The 15,990-nt window shown below is 54.4% G+C and overlaps 1 protein-coding gene across 3 annotated transcripts in view; it reads left to right on the top strand.

The window, feature by feature from the left end:
- Window positions 1-15,990, top strand: part of RPS6KA2 (ribosomal protein S6 kinase A2) — a 369,352-nt gene that overhangs the window by 325,102 nt on the left and 28,260 nt on the right. For all 3 annotated transcript variants that reach the window (XM_007445912.1, XM_007445913.1, XM_007445911.1), the window contains 2 exons: window positions 4,504-4,568; window positions 12,624-12,726. In XM_007445912.1, coding sequence (XP_007445974.1) covers window positions 4,504-4,568; window positions 12,624-12,726 — 168 coding nt within the window. The remainder of the gene's footprint in view (window positions 1-4,503; window positions 4,569-12,623; window positions 12,727-15,990) is intronic.

Raw genomic sequence — 15,990 nt, 5'->3', positions numbered from 1 at the left:
AAGAGCCCGACGTGAGTTTATTCTGAACAAGCCCAGAAGAATTAGAGAGGGACTCTGTGTGACTCTCAAAGGACAAAAACAAATATTTCAACAGAGTCACAAGGGTCCAGGGATTAAACACTTCCCAAAGCTATCTGTGGACAGGAAGATTCAAGGAAAACATTTTTGGCCAATCCCCAAACCTTTTGGGGATGATTTACTGTGAAAGTGGAAGCCCGTTGACGATTAAGCCCAGGAGGAAAGGAACGGGGTCGCCTCGTTAAAAATGTGAGGTGAAAGGGCTGCAGGTACCCAGGGCCATAGAACAGGTCCCAGCCTCGGGCACAGCGCTGCGTTTTACAGCCACGTGCCGGTGGAAGGCCGTTCCAGTGGGATGCAAAGCTACCCCTCAACCAACGCGGAGAAATCGAGACGGGGGTCCAGATACAGAGGTTCAGGAAGACAGCCCAAAAGCGATAGGAGCAAAAGTAATTAAATGTTCATACACCAGAGAATAAGCATGAATTCTTGAAGCTGCTGCCCCAGTGAACTCTTTCTGTATATTTGCCAGGCATTGGGGATCTTAATCGAGACTCGCCAAACTGCATAGAGAGAATGCTGTTCTTCCGTTCCCCGTGTTTCTGTCCACAAGTACCTGTTCTTGTCAGTTCTTCGTGAGCCCTCCTCTTGGGGACAGAGTGAGACTTGAGTGCATTTGGTGATGATCCCACAGCAAGTCAGCCGAGACTCAGAGACAGACACAGACACAATCTCTGGACTGTCCCAGCTCGGACCTCCCCTCGCTGCTGTTTGTCAAATGTATTAAACAAAAAAGAGTTGTCCGGCACAAAGTAGACTCTTTTAACATGTTTCAGGAGAGGATAAATAGAACTAGAATCCAAAATAATAACCCCATGTGCCCTAGGAAGGTTGACAAAGGCTTTAGAGAACTCTGTGCAGAAGTTCTTTCTCTTTTACGTTTTCCCCTCTTTGGAACACCTGGAATTTTTGAGTAATAACCAAAGTGTTAATTCACTCTCGAGTGTTTGTTGAGGCCTCGAAGCACGAACGTGGTGCAAAATCTCACTGCAGTGGAAGAACGAAGATGCAGATAAAAATGTTCTGAGTAGGCGCCCGAGAAAACCCAGCTGGTACTAGCAAACAACTGTAGTTACACCAACACCTGTATTTCCTTTCCGTTTTGCTTCGTTTTGATTCTTGCAGAGCGTGCTTGCAAATGATGAATGAGCATGAAATGCAGTGGGTACAAAATGCCAAGTAGATTTTTCAAAGTCACACAGTCAGTGAGTCACGGTACAGGTGCCTCTACCTGGGCTCAACGTGTAAGCACCAGTCCCCCACCTTTGACTAACCCACAGAGCTTCTGGCAACGCAACCAGCGTTCACCCAAAAGAGCGGGAAGAGGTACAAATCAGAGGCGGTTTTTCGTTTCTCTTTAATCGTCGTGGCCAGAAGGCTTTTTCAGTCCCGAGCTCTGGTCTTCATCAAAGGAGGGCTGCACGCAGGTGGGCGCGAAGCCAGACTGTTCATTCTCGACATCTTGTTCGAGCAGCTGCTTGGGCACCTGTGGGGGGCCTCTAGGTGGGGATGCCCAGGCTGAGACCAGATCTCCGCACTCAGGTCAGGGGTTTACACAGCGAGGGATGGACACGGACATCCGGAGGGTCCTCAGCATGAGGTCCTCAATAAAACTGTTTGTCTCTACTCGTAACAACACTCCTGACGCCGGACGTGTGGGGTTGTGTCCACACCAACTGATGCTCCACCTCTCTGCAGACACCGACTGTGTGTCCTACGATTCAGCTCAGTTCCGGCACTGACCACCCAGAGTTATGTCGGACCCCAGGGTCAGGGTCACTCCCACCAGACACCCCATCTCCGATGCCAGTCCCAAGTGCCAGGTTGTCCATGTGCTTCCGGCCCACCAGCTGTAAACCCAGGGCTCCCAAGACCGCCTCCTCAGCTGTGATAATTCACTAGAACAGATCACAGAACTCAGGAAAGCGCTTTAGTGAGTTACTGTTACCAATGTATTACAAAGGATGTTCTAAAAGATCAGGTGAACAGCCAGATGAAGAGGTGCATAGGGCGAGGTCCGGAAGGGTCCCCAGCCCAGCTGCTTCTGTCCCTTTGGGGTTTGGGGGGAGCCACCCTCCTGGTTGTTCACCAGCCCAGAAACTCCCCTAACCCAGGTGTTCAGGTTTTGTTGGAGGTTTCATTATGTAGGTGTGATTGATTCAATCACTGGCCATTGGCGACTGGACTCAGTCTCAGCCCTTCTCTGCTCCCTGGGGTTGGGGCGTGTGGGCGAGTTCGTCAGAGGTGGATGAAAGTTCCAAGCCTCGTCACAGGGTTGGCTCCATCTGTAGGGTCTTTCCACAAGTCACCTCATTAAGACAAATTCAGGTGTGGTTGAGAGGGGCTTATTATGAGTAACAAGAGATGCCTCTTTCACTCCAGGAGCCAGTGACCAAAGCCAGACATCAAAACAGGAGATGTGGGCTTCCCTGGTGGCGCAGTGGTTGAGAGTCCGCCTGCCGATGCAGGGGACGCGGGTCCGTGCCCCGGTCCGCGAAGATCCCACATGCTGCGGAGCGGCTGGGCCCGTGAGCCATGGCCGCTGAGCCTGCGCGTCCGGAGCCTGTGCTCCGCAACGGGAGAGGCCACAGCAGTGAGAGGCCCGTGTACCGCAAAAAAAAAAAAAAAACCCGGAGACGCTTCCATCATTCTTATCACTCAGGAAATTACGAGCGTCTTAGGAGCTCTGGCCAGGAGCCCGAGACAAAGACCAAAATATATATTTCTTATTATATCCTAATGTCTCAGGCGAAAGGCCAAATTGGATACCCACGTCGGGTGGGGTTCTGGGGTGGGGAGCGGAATCTGTCTTCCGGTTCTGCTCCTAAACTCCGGTTTGGTGCTGGGCACGTTACCCAGCCTCCTTCAGGCTGGTTCCTTATCTAGAGAGTAGGGATGGTGTCCAAGGCACTGGGTGTTGGTGGCATTTAGCGGGAGAACGCCTGTGATGTGTCTGCCCCGCGACACTTCCCCGTGTCCCTAGAGGAGGAAATTCCGGGTCTGACAGCTTCCTCCGTTCCTTGTTCGTCCATTTGCATACCAAAGTGATAATCACCAGATCACCGGAGTCCAGCATGGTGACAAGGCCAGGGGCTCTTTCCCAGGATGCTGGCCTGGCCAGGCTTCCCCAAGGAGTGGGAGCTAGCTGGGCCCTCATCCACCTAGAGGCGACCCCGATGCCACGGGCAGCTTCGCGCCTCCTTTTCTGCCCATGTTGCGGCTTCGACCAGGAAACAGGGCCAGAGATGACAACAGGAAGCGATGAGCTCACAGCGGGCTGTGTCTCCCCGGACCCCCGGCGTCCTGGGGGAGGTTCCTCCCGCTTCTCAGGCTGGACGGCGAGGCCGGGCAGGGGGCTCCGCGGTGACCACGGCGGCTCGGGGGGCCTCGCGCTGTCCTCCACACCTTCCTGCTTCCGGCCTCGCAGCCGCCTGCCTCCCTCCCGGGGATGAGGGGGGGCGGCCCAGCCTAGTGGGGCAGACGCGGGCCGAGCCTCTGAACGGGGCAGGGCTGGGCCCCAGCGCTCGGGGTGCAGAACCGGGAAGCCTGTCCCACGTGCTCCGTCACCCCTGCGTGCAGCGTCCCCTGGTGTCGCGCAGTGTCCCCTGGTGTCAGCTCTTGCTGATTTGACGCGCTTGTTAGAAGTGAGGAAGCAGAGTATCGGCACATCGTTACTGCCTGAAGCCCGCGGGTCACATCAAGGCTCACTCTGGGAGGGGTAGCTGCGGGCTTCAGCAAGTGCATGACGACGTGTGTCTACCATTAGGTGTCCGAATTCCTCTGCACGCCCTCACCCATCCCTCCTCCCTTGGGGCTCAGGATTTCACATAAGCAACAAGGCAGGGAGAGATTAGGCAGAAGCAGCCAGCAAAGCAGCACTGTTTGTACACAGTGTCCAGGTGACAAGAGACCTCTGTCTCGTGCAGGCCCAGGTGGACAGAGGCCACCTCCGTCTCTCTCCAGGTTCCCGTCCTGCTAGAAACGGCCTCTCCAGGCCCTGGCTTCCTTCCCCTTCCCTGTAAGCCCCAGAGCAGCCTTATAAGGGTCTCTGCGCTGTATTTTCCACCCTGCCCTCGCCTGCGTTTTCTCAACCTCTGGAAGGCCCGGCCTGATGCTGGCTCTAATGGAGACTGGGATGGGCCTCCACTTCCTTGCCCGGATGCCCGGGCTTCCCCACACCTGCAGCAGGAGGTTCTAGCCTGCCTGCCCCCCTCTCTGCCACCTCACCTGGTCACAGCTCTGCAGGGCTGAGTGGTGGCCTCTGCGGGCTGTGAGGGGGCAGCTGGCCGGAGAGGTCGCAGCTGGGGGCTCCTTCCCCCTGGAGGGCGTCAGGACCCCAGCCCCCTCCCTGCTGCGTCAGAAACTCGGCAGGACTGCAGTCACGGGTTTGCTCTGATGCTCACCTCTGCTCTGTGGTCACCGCAGGTGCTGGCCTGGACGGCGTAGAGGAGATGAAGCGCCACCCTTTCTTTGTCACCATCGACTGGAACGTAAGTTGCAGGCCAGGGTCCCGACTGCACAGAAAGCACAGGGAGGCGGGGCAGGGGGGTCGGCAGCTGCTGGCTACAAACCCTTGGTCAGTATAGACCCGTCACCTGGAGGAGTGCGCTCCCTCGGGGGGTTCTGAACGCGCAGGCATTTCCCCGGCGCAGACCAGGGGCCGCCACCCCTTCCCTGCGGCTCCAGGGCTGGAACCCCTTCCACACTTTCCCTGTCAGAGACCGGCCTGCCCAGTGGCCCTGCAGCCGGGCCACCTCCCTGAGGGCAGAGCAGAGGCTACCCTGGGCCCAGCAGAAGGCTGAAGGGGCCCCTCGGCCGCTCCCGGGCTGCACAGAGCTTTCAGGTTGGGGCCTCTGGGCGCCCAGATTCGGTACAGCTTCCTGTCTCTAAACAGGATCACGCCCGCACTCAGCAGTCCTAGAGAAGTTGCTGCAGAAAAACATTATCCAGACCAGAAAAGACAAAGCCGTTCGGGACGCTTGTTAAAGACGGAAAGAAGACTTTGCTCAGGGGGCTGTCAAGATGGTGTGGGGACCGCTGCAGGGGGGTAGGGGGTCCAGCCGTCGGGAGAGAGGTGGGGCTCAACTCCGAATACAGCAAGGAAGGAGGGGGCGTATCAGGGGCCAGAAAGGGACCAAGAGGAAGCACCAGGGTAAGGGGCCTCCGGCTAAACCCACCGACCAGGATTCTTGCTGAGCCGGGTCAGGTGTCCAGACAAATCCAGCAGTCAGGCCTACTGGGAAGAGCTCAGGGGCCCGAGCAGGTCGGGTCAGAGTCAGGGGACGTCGCCGGCTCCGCGCTGCCGGATGGATGTGGACTGCGGTCCCCCCACCCCAGGGAGGACCCCGGGTCCAGCGCTCCCAGCCGCCCGACTGGACGCGGCGTGGAGCTGGACGCCGGCTCAGAAGCTCCCGACTCTCACCGCCCCGGCGCCCGGCTGCTGGCTCTGCGGGGCAGGGTCAGGGTGGGCGGCTCCCGGGGCGCCAGCCGACCACGGGGCCAGGCTCCCCGTGTGGAGGCGGCAGGCCTCCTCTGGGAGCAGGTCCTTGGTCCTTTCCCACTGGGTAAGCACAGCTCTTAGCTTTGGGGTTTTCTTTTCCTGAGCTAGGATTTGACCAGAATGTGTACAAAGTGAAAGTCTCTCTATGCTGCAGAGGGCAGTGCCCATGTCTGCCCGCCCCCCCCTCCCCGCAGAGTGTGGGGTGTCCGCGGCCTCGGGAAGGGGTGGCACCTCGGCTCCGGTGGGTGGGCAGGCCCCGCCCCAGATCTCACCTCTGGGGACATTTTCACACAAACGGCACGTAAAACCCGCTGCTCGCCGAGCTTCCCAGCCTCACCCCTACAGCCTCTCCTCTGCTCTCCGCCTCAGCCCAGGAAGCACTCCGACTGGCGGTAGGGGCAGTTTGCTAACCTAGTTTTAGATGCCGGTGATAGAATATGTGCACACAATTAGACTCGGTTTCAGAGGTAAGAGTAGAGAGAAACCTGGTGACTCTTTGGTGACTTGAGGCGCCTGGGAAATAGCAACAGCATCGCTGGGGCAGGGGCTGCAGTGGGCAGGAACCAGCACAGAAGGGGAAGGAAGGGGGTCCCGGTGGCCACACCGCTCAACACTAGAGCCTGGCTGGAAGGGGGGCCGTGGGCAGGTGCTGGGGAGATGCTCACCCCAGGATGGCGCCAAAGAAGGGGCTTGTCACGGGGGGATCCAAGTCAGCTTCGTGAGGTGTGTGGAATTTTCACAGCGCAGTGGCTCTGGAACACAGCAGGCTGGGTTCCCGTGCGTTCCAGAAAGCGCAGGTCTGTGTGAGCTCTGAGCACGAGCTGAGGCACCCAGCCATTTAAAGCAGCCCTGGTGCACGGCTGGGCCTGGCTCTGTGGCCGGCGCAAAGTCCCTGGCTTCCTGTACCAAGAAGGTGGCACTTCTGCGTCATGTCAGAGCAATCAGGCTGGAGTTAGGTTGGGAAGTTTCTTCCGTTGCTTTTAGCGTTTCATTTCATTTCATGTTGGTTTGGTTTGGTTTTTGAGAGAGACCCTTCTGATGCACTCAGACAGCCTTACCTACTGTCATTCCCATGTTTCCCCGAGGATGACCAGGCAGGGCCAGGGGCGTGGAAGGATCTCATTGCATCCCTCGCTCTGGACGAAGCAGCCAGAGTTGGGGAGGACTCTGAGACCACTTTTGTGCACATTGGTGTATTTAATGACTACTTGGGGCTCGCCCGTGTCAAGGTGAGCAGGTGTCCGGGACATAACGATGCGAAGACATCCTCAAGCTGTCCTCAAGCTGCTTCAAGTCCGGGGGTGCAGGCGTGCCGTCATCCAGCCACGGAAGAGGCGTGCAGTGGGGCTGTCCCGTCTGGGAGGGGGTGACGCCACAGAGATTTGAGGAGGATTGACAAGGGGGGAGCGGGGGAGGGGGGAGGAAGTCCTCCCAGCAAAGATCTCCTGGGACCGCAGCCTCGCTGCAGCCGCTCGGGCCCTTTCCGGGACGATGAGCTGTCGTCCTCTCCAGCCCCGGCACGAGCTGGTCAGCCCCGTAGGGGCCGCTGGGTCCTGGCCAGTGACCGGCCCCGGCTTTAGAAGGACGTGCACGGGATAGATTTGTCCAGAGTGCTCGTTCTGCTTTCGGCAGCTTAGATAACTGGAAACCACAGGGGAGGGAGACGCATTTGCAAAAACCGTTAGTACCAACCGTTAGTACCAACGGGCCTTCCCACTGCCAGGCAGATGCTCAGAATGACCGTGACAAGGCATCTCCTTGACTATTCGACTCTACCCCAGAGCCGGCCTCAGGATACAGCTTGGAACATATAAGGATATGATTTCACCTCTGCTTCCTTCTATGACCCAAAACTGCCAGCAGAAGTTTCTGGTTTTTTTAAGTAAATACCTGTCATCCAGCGCTTCTCCCTGGGGTGTTTGGGTTTCCTGCTGGGGCAGAGTGAGTTCGTGGACACTGCACGTGGGGGGCACTGCCCCGTTTGTCCTGCTCTGCCATCACCTTGTCCTCAGAGCCTAGCAATTAGCACCTGCCCAGGAGGCATCCTCCCTGAAAGCTCGCTCCCTGCGATAGGAGAAATGAAACATTACAAGTTAATTATAGACTGAAAGCCTCTGCAGCCAGTGATGGGAGAGTCGGGCGCAGAAGCTGCGTTTACTTTTCCCCTGTGGCTGGAGCAGTGCTGAGAACACAAAAATGAGCACAAACCCCAAATAAGCTTCGTCAAAGTTAATCACCTCGGGCCCCGTGAGCCGGGCCAAGGAGCCCTCCAGAGCGGCCGGGCTCCCCTCACAGTGGGAATAATGCTTCCACAGCCAAGGCCCTCCCTGTAACTACGACGACTCATTCTTCCAGTCACTTTTATTAACGCTGGGAGTACGCTTGTGCTGTTCTTTTCACTTTCTGAAACCCTTGCAAGCACATCACCGGTTGCTGGGTGTGAGATGGGAGGGATTCCCTGGGGGGAACTGCAGAGGAGTGCGCACCGTCCCTGGGCGACCTGGCATCGTGTGCAGAGCCCCCAGATCGCCGGCCGTGTGGGCTGGCAAGCGGAGAGTGGGGCTCCGGGCCGCAGAGGGGCGGACCCCCCGGTTTGGGTCCCGGGAGCTACCCGCTGCTGCTTGGCATCTCACCGTGCGTGGGTCCCTTCCACGGCCCACTGGAAGATTGCTGTCAATCTACTTCCATGTTAAGTACACCAGGAGAGCTCACCCTTCCAAGGAGCCGACAGGTGTCTTTGTCCAAAGACTTAATCGCCCTTTGGCTCGGGGGTTTTGTAAATCCAGACACTGGGGTTGGAGCAGCTCACGGTGGGGTCCCCAGTGGAAGTAGAGCCCTGCACCTCGTGGACCGGACGCTCCAGATCCACCCACGGCACTTGCTGCAGTCGTGGAAATTCTTCATGCTCCTCCTGTCCTGCCGTCACTCTGCATCTGGGTCTGCATCATTTCTGCGTTGCTGTTTCAGGGATCATCTCTAACGGTGCCCTTGGCCTAATTGGAGCGTGTTGATTTTGAAATGCCCGGAGCCAGAAGTGCCGGCAGAAAACAGACGTTAGGTCTGTGACCCCGAACTAGAATCAGTCTTCTCTTCATTATCTCTTCAGTTGCTATTTTTATTTTGCTCCCTCTGTCCTTCCCTAGTCACCTGAAGGTCTTTTAGGTATAAGTAGAATTCGGATGCACCTGCAAAGGACATCCCAGCCTGTACATGGTGCGATGTGAAATCCGTTCCAGCGTTGCTACAACTTGCAACTTGAGATCATCATCCTGAGATCCTGGGACAAATGCCATGATTTAAAGTGATGCCTGGTGAATTTGGTCATGAGATCCCACTTTCTTTCCATCAGTGTGGGGTAAATTGTTCCAGAGGCTCAGAAAGGGGAATCTAGGTCAGAACTATGCTGCATCTCGTCAAGCTCAAAGTCCACAAAATGCATCTGCCTGTTCATTCTCCATCTGACCCTGTGCACAGCAGCGGACATTACAGAATGAGAAGCAAGGTCACCTTTTCCCTAAATCCTCAAACCCACTCCTAGGTTTGGACACTTGGAAAGAAAGAAAAAACATGTATAAGAATAACACATATCAGCACTTTCCAAAATGTCTATGCAGTAACAGGAAGACATTGACAGGCCTTTAAGACTGCAGCAAACACAAGGGTGTATCCAAAGGGCAGGGTGACCAAACACCCCAGGTGGCCTACACAGCTCTTTGCTGCCCACTTGAAACCAGGATGAAACCGCAGCAACCGCCGGAGACAGAGAGGGTGGAGGTCTGGGGGCAGGTGGGCAGATTACGCTCACAGGCTCTGTCTCTGCAGGGACCAGTGTCGGGGTGAAGAGGGGGCTTCGAGAGGACTCCCTGCTGCCCTCCTGCAAGCCTTTGGGAAGCTTTCTTCCACGCTGTCCCTCGGGTCAGTCAGGCTCTCGTAGCTGATGCCCAGGCTTACAGAGGCGGTTTGGAAAATGCAAGGCAACACAGACATGTGCTTGCACACGTTGCCATGTGAAGCCAGAGGTAGTACACGCTGCACACCAGGTTCTGGGACTGGCTTGGTGGGCGTCTGGAATTGGGATTCTGCACAGGGCAGGGTGGGGCAAGCGTGAGCCGAGCACCGTCCTGGGCGGGGAACCCTGGTACCACGTCCTCTCTTGCTTCCCGAGTCATCACTAGATTCTTCAATTAAAAGGGTGCAAAATGCTCTCCACCCAAACCAAGTCCAAGCAGCTCACGGCCAGGGGACAGTCTGATTCCGACGGACTCTCCTTATGGCTGAGGACTTGGAAGTCAGGGGCTGCGTCTTCTCCCAAGGGGTCAGCCTCCCAGCCAGGACCAGTGAGCTGCCGTCAACTGTCAACGGAGGCAAGTAGAATTGGCCTGGGAGTTGGGGTGGGGAGAGGAACTGAGATGTATGAGCTTCAGCCTTCAGACGCAAAATGTCTCATTTGCATGAAATCACAACCAGTTCTGTGTGTGTGTGTGTATGTATTGAGATACAGTTGGCATATAACATTATGTCAGGTTCACGGTTTGCAAGGCAGAAATAGAGACACAGATGTAGAGAACAAACATATGGACATCAAGGGGGGAAAGCGGGCGGTGGGATGAATTGGGAGATTGGGATTGACATATATACACTAATAGGTATAAAATAGATAACTAATAAGAACCTGCTGTATAAATAAATTAACTAATTAAATTTTAAAAAAAGAGACAGCGTGGCCTGTAAAAAACAAAAAACAAACCCCCCCCCAAAAAAAACTTGGTCATTTGTAAGCTAAACAACAAATAAACTGTTTGAAAAAGAAAAATAAAAAGTAAAAAAGAAAAAAATTAGAAAACCATTATGTTAGGTTCGGGTGTACAACGTAATGATTTGATCTTTGCATTGTGAAGTGATCACCCCAATAAGTCTAGTTAAAATCTATCACCGCACAGTTATAAGAGGTTTTTTTCCTGTGAAGAGAACTTGCAGCACCGTCTTACGAACTGTAGCCACCAGGCTGTCCCGTGCACCCCCAGGACTTACTTATTTTGTAACCGAAAATTTGCACCTTTCGATCCTGTTCCTTTCATTGGGCCCGTTTCAGCCCCTCCAACCCCCCTCCCCAAACTCTCCCGAGCCCCACCCCACCTCTGGCAGCCACACGTGTGTTTTCATAATGGAAATCTCTCCTGTAAACAAATCCCCCCTCGTCATAGAAGCAGGAGTCCTGCTGTGGTGGAGATTCCTCTGTCCCTCCCCCTTCTCTGGGAAGTTGCAGGAGGACTCGTGAAGGCAGAGGGAGAGGATGTGATTTTTACTGGATCAGGACAAATATTTATTTAATAACCCAGCTCAAATATTGCTGGTGGGAGGGGAGAGTCAAGCCCCGCAGGCCAGGCTGGGCAGCATTTGAATCGGGGTGCCGAGCTCGCCCCTGCTTATTAGGTTTCCCCTGACAAGTGCATGCATCAGGGAAGTGCATCCCCAACCTACTGGTGTGTCTGCGTGGAAGGCATCCTATTTCTATCTGGAAAGGGTTTATAGAGTAACTCAATTCGTAATGACATCTCTTCACCCAGGGCAGGAAATGACCGAATAATGCTCCAGTGAATTAACTCGTTTTTTCCTCCTCCGGTGGCTCCCAAGTGAACTGCCCGCCCCCACCCCCCCTCCGCCAGCTCCACATGTGCACCTGCAGCCGTGGCTGCTCTGGACCCTGGGAGGGAGCCCAGCAGCCACCGGCCAGTGCAGCTGTTTGACGGCGCCTCTGGAAGGGTGTGCTCTGGGCAGGGTCTCCGCTGGGATGGGAAGAGTCTGGAGACCCAGGCCCTCCTCCCATCTGCCCCTTCGTCGCCCTTGACGCTGGTGGGGGTCTTACCTAATCTTAGCCTATTTCCCTCGGCCAGCTCCACATGTGCACCTGCAGCCGTGGCTGCTCTGGACCCTGGGAGGGAGCCCAGCAGCCACCGGCCAGTGCAGCTGTTTGACGGCGCCTCTGGAAGGGTGTGCTCTGGGCAGGGTCTCCGCTGGGATGGGAAGAGTCTGGAGACCCAGGCCCTCCTCCCATCTGCCCCTTCGTCGCCCTTGACGCTGGTGGGGGTCTTACCTAATCTTAGCCTATTTCCTCGTCTGGAAACTCGGGTGACAAAATCTGCTTTACTGTGTTATTGAAAGACTGAGAGCGGATCTCCACAAGTCACTGGCTCCATTTCCAGACTCCCCCGACCGGCGGGGGGCGGGGGGGGGCGGTCCTGAGTCCAGACCTGGTGAAACAGGAGCTCCGAAAAGTGCCTGAGCCTGGTGTTTCCAGCCGGGAAACAGTCCTGGATCAGGACCCCTTCCAGCAGAAGGGGTCCTTGCTGGGTCTGCGAGGCTTGGAACAGTGTGCGTGAGGGTGTGGCCTCTGCATCCCACCAAAGGCAGCGCCACATGAGGCCAGTTCTCTGTCTGGTGCTCGTCAGGCCCTTAAAGTGCGCACAAATGTGTAACTAAACCCAAAAGCCCGACGCAGCCCCTCGACTTGAGCAGAGGGGTCTGGACGCCCAGATTTGGTGGCAGCCGGAGTAGGTGCCCCAGGGAGGTGCACAGACATTGGGGTGTGGGTGAGGAAGGACCTGGATGGGGTCTGTGTTCCCGCAGAGCAGGGTCCCGGGTGCTGGCTCCGAGGTCGCCGGGGCGGGAAGCACTTGCCAAGGAGCAGGGCTCTTCCTGCTGTTACCTGGGGGTGGGGCAGGGCGTAGCTGTCCTGTCAGCTGTTACTTGAAGAAGCTTCTGCTGCCCAAAAGAGGTTGAAAACCATTTGCCCTAAAATCAAGAATACTTAGATGTCCCCAAACCCTTTTCCCTCGAACTATGGCTTTTATGTCTCTTTATAAACTATGTAACTATATTCTATGTCGTATACAATATATATCATATTTTATGTGTGTTACTAAACGTGTCAGAGCTCTGGGAGGGGCTGCCGTGTGCTGGCACCTGATTGGCAGGTGGCACGGGTGGGTTTCCCGCCCGCATTCTCCCTGCTGGCCCTCAGCGCCCTGTCTTGCTGTCCACGCAGAAGCTGTACAGGAAGGAGATCAAGCCGCCCTTCAAGCCGGCGGTGGGCAGGCCAGAGGACACCTTCCACTTCGACCCCGAGTTCACGGCGAGGACGCCCACAGGTGTGTGCAGGCAGGGAGATGGGGGCGGGGGTGTGTCTTTCCCATGGCGGGTCCTCCAGCCTGGCTAGGTAGATATCAAGTAGATAAAGTTGCAACAGAGAATCCACTGGGTGCTCTCTGGTTTAAGGCATCCAGGAGCCAGAGAGCGCCATGTTCAAGGGCACTTCCATGGGATATAGTCCTCAGTTCTGTTTGACGTTCTTGTTTCTCTGCTCATAGTAAAGACTTACTGTGATAGAACCACTTATCAGTTAGCCCCCAGGTAACACCCAGCTGGGAAATTTCCCAGGTGTTCTGTATCCCCCACCCACCTCATGCTGCCTCTGGGCCTAAGTTGTCAATCCAGTGACCACCTGTCAGAGGGACACACCTGGGCAAGCTCGAGAAAAGAACCTCAAGACAATGAAAATCTCTTGTTTAATTAGGGAGGTTTTATGGGAAGAGGGAGCCTGTCGGTTAAGTCTGTTAATGTGTGGACTATTGTTCTTATTCATACAAAAAAACAAACACCTGTTTGAAAAGTTGCATCAGCTACTGTATCTCGGCACAGCAGATGGACTTGTGTATTTAGCCTCTATGATACGTCTTAAATTACTCCTAAGGTCTACCAAATTCAATCAGAACTGGTCAGCTCCCTTTAAAATTTTCATTTTGTGATATGGATCAATTAATATTAACCTTTTTTAGATATGGTAATTGTCCTAGTCTACCCAGGTGGCCATAACAAAATACCACAGACTGGACGGCTTCAACTAGAGAAATTTATCTTGGTTTCCCGTGAGAGCTCTCTTCTGGGCTTGCAGACGGCCTCCTTCTCTGTGTCTTCACATGGCCTTACTCTGTGCTCGAGGGGGAGAGAAGTCCCTGGGGTCCCTTCTTCTTGTAAAGACATCAATCTTGCTGAATCAGAGTCCCACCCTCATCACCTCATTTAACCTTAACTGCCCTCCGCAAGACTCCTTCTCCAAATACAGCCACATTGGGCTTCAACACGTGAATTTTGTGGGGCACGGTTCAGTTCACCCCAGTGAAGGTATGGTGATCTTGTCTAAAACACAAATTAACATGCCCCTTCTGGAGATAAGGGTGGGAAAAGTTCAGCCAGTTGGTAGCTCTTGGGGCTGTGTGATGTGCCCATGGGGGGTTCCCATGCTTTTCTCACTGTTATTGCAACTAAAATTTTCTGTGATTAAAAAAGGATCATGAAACAAATAGATGGTCAGGTAGAAAATATCAAGTAGATAAAGTTGCAACAGAGAATCCACTGGGCGCTCTCTGGTTTAAGCTGTTGGTGAGAGCCTGTGTCCCGCACGCCGGGGGCGGGCACATTAGGGGTGTGAGCTCTGTGCAAACACAGAGGGTTGGGGGCATCCATGGGGCCGCTGGTGGTCCCAGGGCATCTCCTGACCCACGCAGCAGGGGCTCCAGGACCAAGAAAGAAGCAAATGCTGGGAGCTATCAATGAGGGAGTCGGGACGCAGACGCTCAGTCATTTCTTTCGGGTCCTCGTGCAGCCCCCACATAAAACTAAGACCGTCCTCAGGGACAGAGCTAGAGTGATGCCTGCTGTCACAGTCTGGGGTAATCGCTGCTGCGAGATGTACCGTGGCTGCCGAGAAGGTGGAGATCTAGGTCTGTCCTCTCCAGTAGAGACGGTCCCATGTTTCTCCAGTTCTCAACGGCCTCAGAAAGTCCTCGGGTGTTGGAGTCAGTCCTTTCTGTTGACAAAATTGACCACTTCACAGAATCGGATTACTTTTTAGCTTCAGAGTTTGGAAAGATGGGGAAGGATTGGGGATTCCATCCCGGGTGTGCCCACAGCTCACCTGAGCAGGTCGCTTTCTTTCTCCTCCTGTGGTTTACCTGAATGTAAAGGAACACAGAAACGATTAACCCTGACAAAGGACACTGCCTGTGACCACCACCCACATGACCTCCCGGTCCTTAATGAAATGTGCACTGTTTCACCGAGGGTTTCCGTCATTCGGAACTCTGTGCTTAAAATACTGAAATAAAGACCATGTTTGTGCTGCCTGACAAGAAAATGCTCATACAGTCAACTCGAAATTGTTCACCTTTACATGCTTTTTGTGTTATCTGTGAAGAATTTAAACTCCGACCTAGTCGGCCTGTGTGGTTAGCAGGCTTTTTTTTTAGCACCTCATGAACCTTTTGTGCACAGAGAATTCAAATTTATTTTATTATTAGCCGAAGGAAAACGTAATTAGACACAATGCGTTTTAATGACGTCCAGAAATGGCTTTTTTACTCCTTGTTATTTGGATTTCTCCAATCAATTGTACTTAAAGTCAACTTATTGCAGGACACAGTTTGCCTTTGAGGAGGTAGTAATTGAAGTGCCGAGACACAGAAAAATCATTCTCTCTATATTTATAAGAGAGTAGAATTTTCTAAGCACACGAGCGGAGCGCACGGCTCTTAAAGGGCAGCAGAGGTGATGTGATTCTGAAACAGCGGATAATCCACATCCTGCGTTAGACTCGGATGCTGCACTGTCGGAATTTTTTGTAGTGGCCTTAAAGTCTTTCTTTTTTAACTTAAACCGATGCTAAAGCTGGTGGATATTCCCTGAAGACACACCAGCTGCCCATCAGAGCCTGCTGACCGGTGGGAGAAGCCACTCTAAGATTTAAAGACCCAGAAACGTCTTGCACGAGTCAGAAATCACTCCTAGGATCAATGAAGGTTGACTGTACTCAGCTTTAAACTTCCTTTCATCCAACTCACATCTTTGCTCTTCTCTCAGTACTGAGCTAAGAATCGGCGTTCCCTAGCCAGTTATAAAGCGTGTTAAATGCCATTGATACCACCTACCACGTGGTCACCATCTAGCTACACGGACCCAATGTTGGCTGTGACAACCTCTCGTGAACCTCAGCTGATCTCTTGGTCTGAGCCGGGAGAGGCAGCCCGGGCACAGAAGGCGTGGCCCTGGGCTCCACGCCTCCTTGGTGGTTGAAAGTCCTTGCTTATTTGATCTACAGACTTTCCATTCTCTAGGGAAGGTGTATCAGTTCAAGTTCACCGGACGGTACCTCCCCACCACGCGCACACTCCCAGGTGCTGTAACTGAGCCTCCATGCACTCGGCCCTCAACCTATGCACAGCTCACACTAGTTCCTGGGATGGGCTCCAGTTCTTCCATCTAAAACCTGCACCTCGGGGCTTGACGGTGGCTGAATCGATGCTATATCCCTGTGCTTGGTGCAGACCTAGGGCAGGACACAGTAGCCTGGGGGATTT

This window comes from Lipotes vexillifer, unplaced genomic scaffold (genome assembly GCF_000442215.2).
Source record: "Lipotes vexillifer unplaced genomic scaffold, Lipotes_vexillifer_v1.1 scaffold459, whole genome shotgun sequence".
Lineage (NCBI taxonomy): Eukaryota > Metazoa > Chordata > Mammalia > Artiodactyla > Lipotidae > Lipotes > Lipotes vexillifer.
Note: the sequence above shows the minus strand (reverse complement) of the source record. Positions and strands in the feature narration are given on the sequence as shown.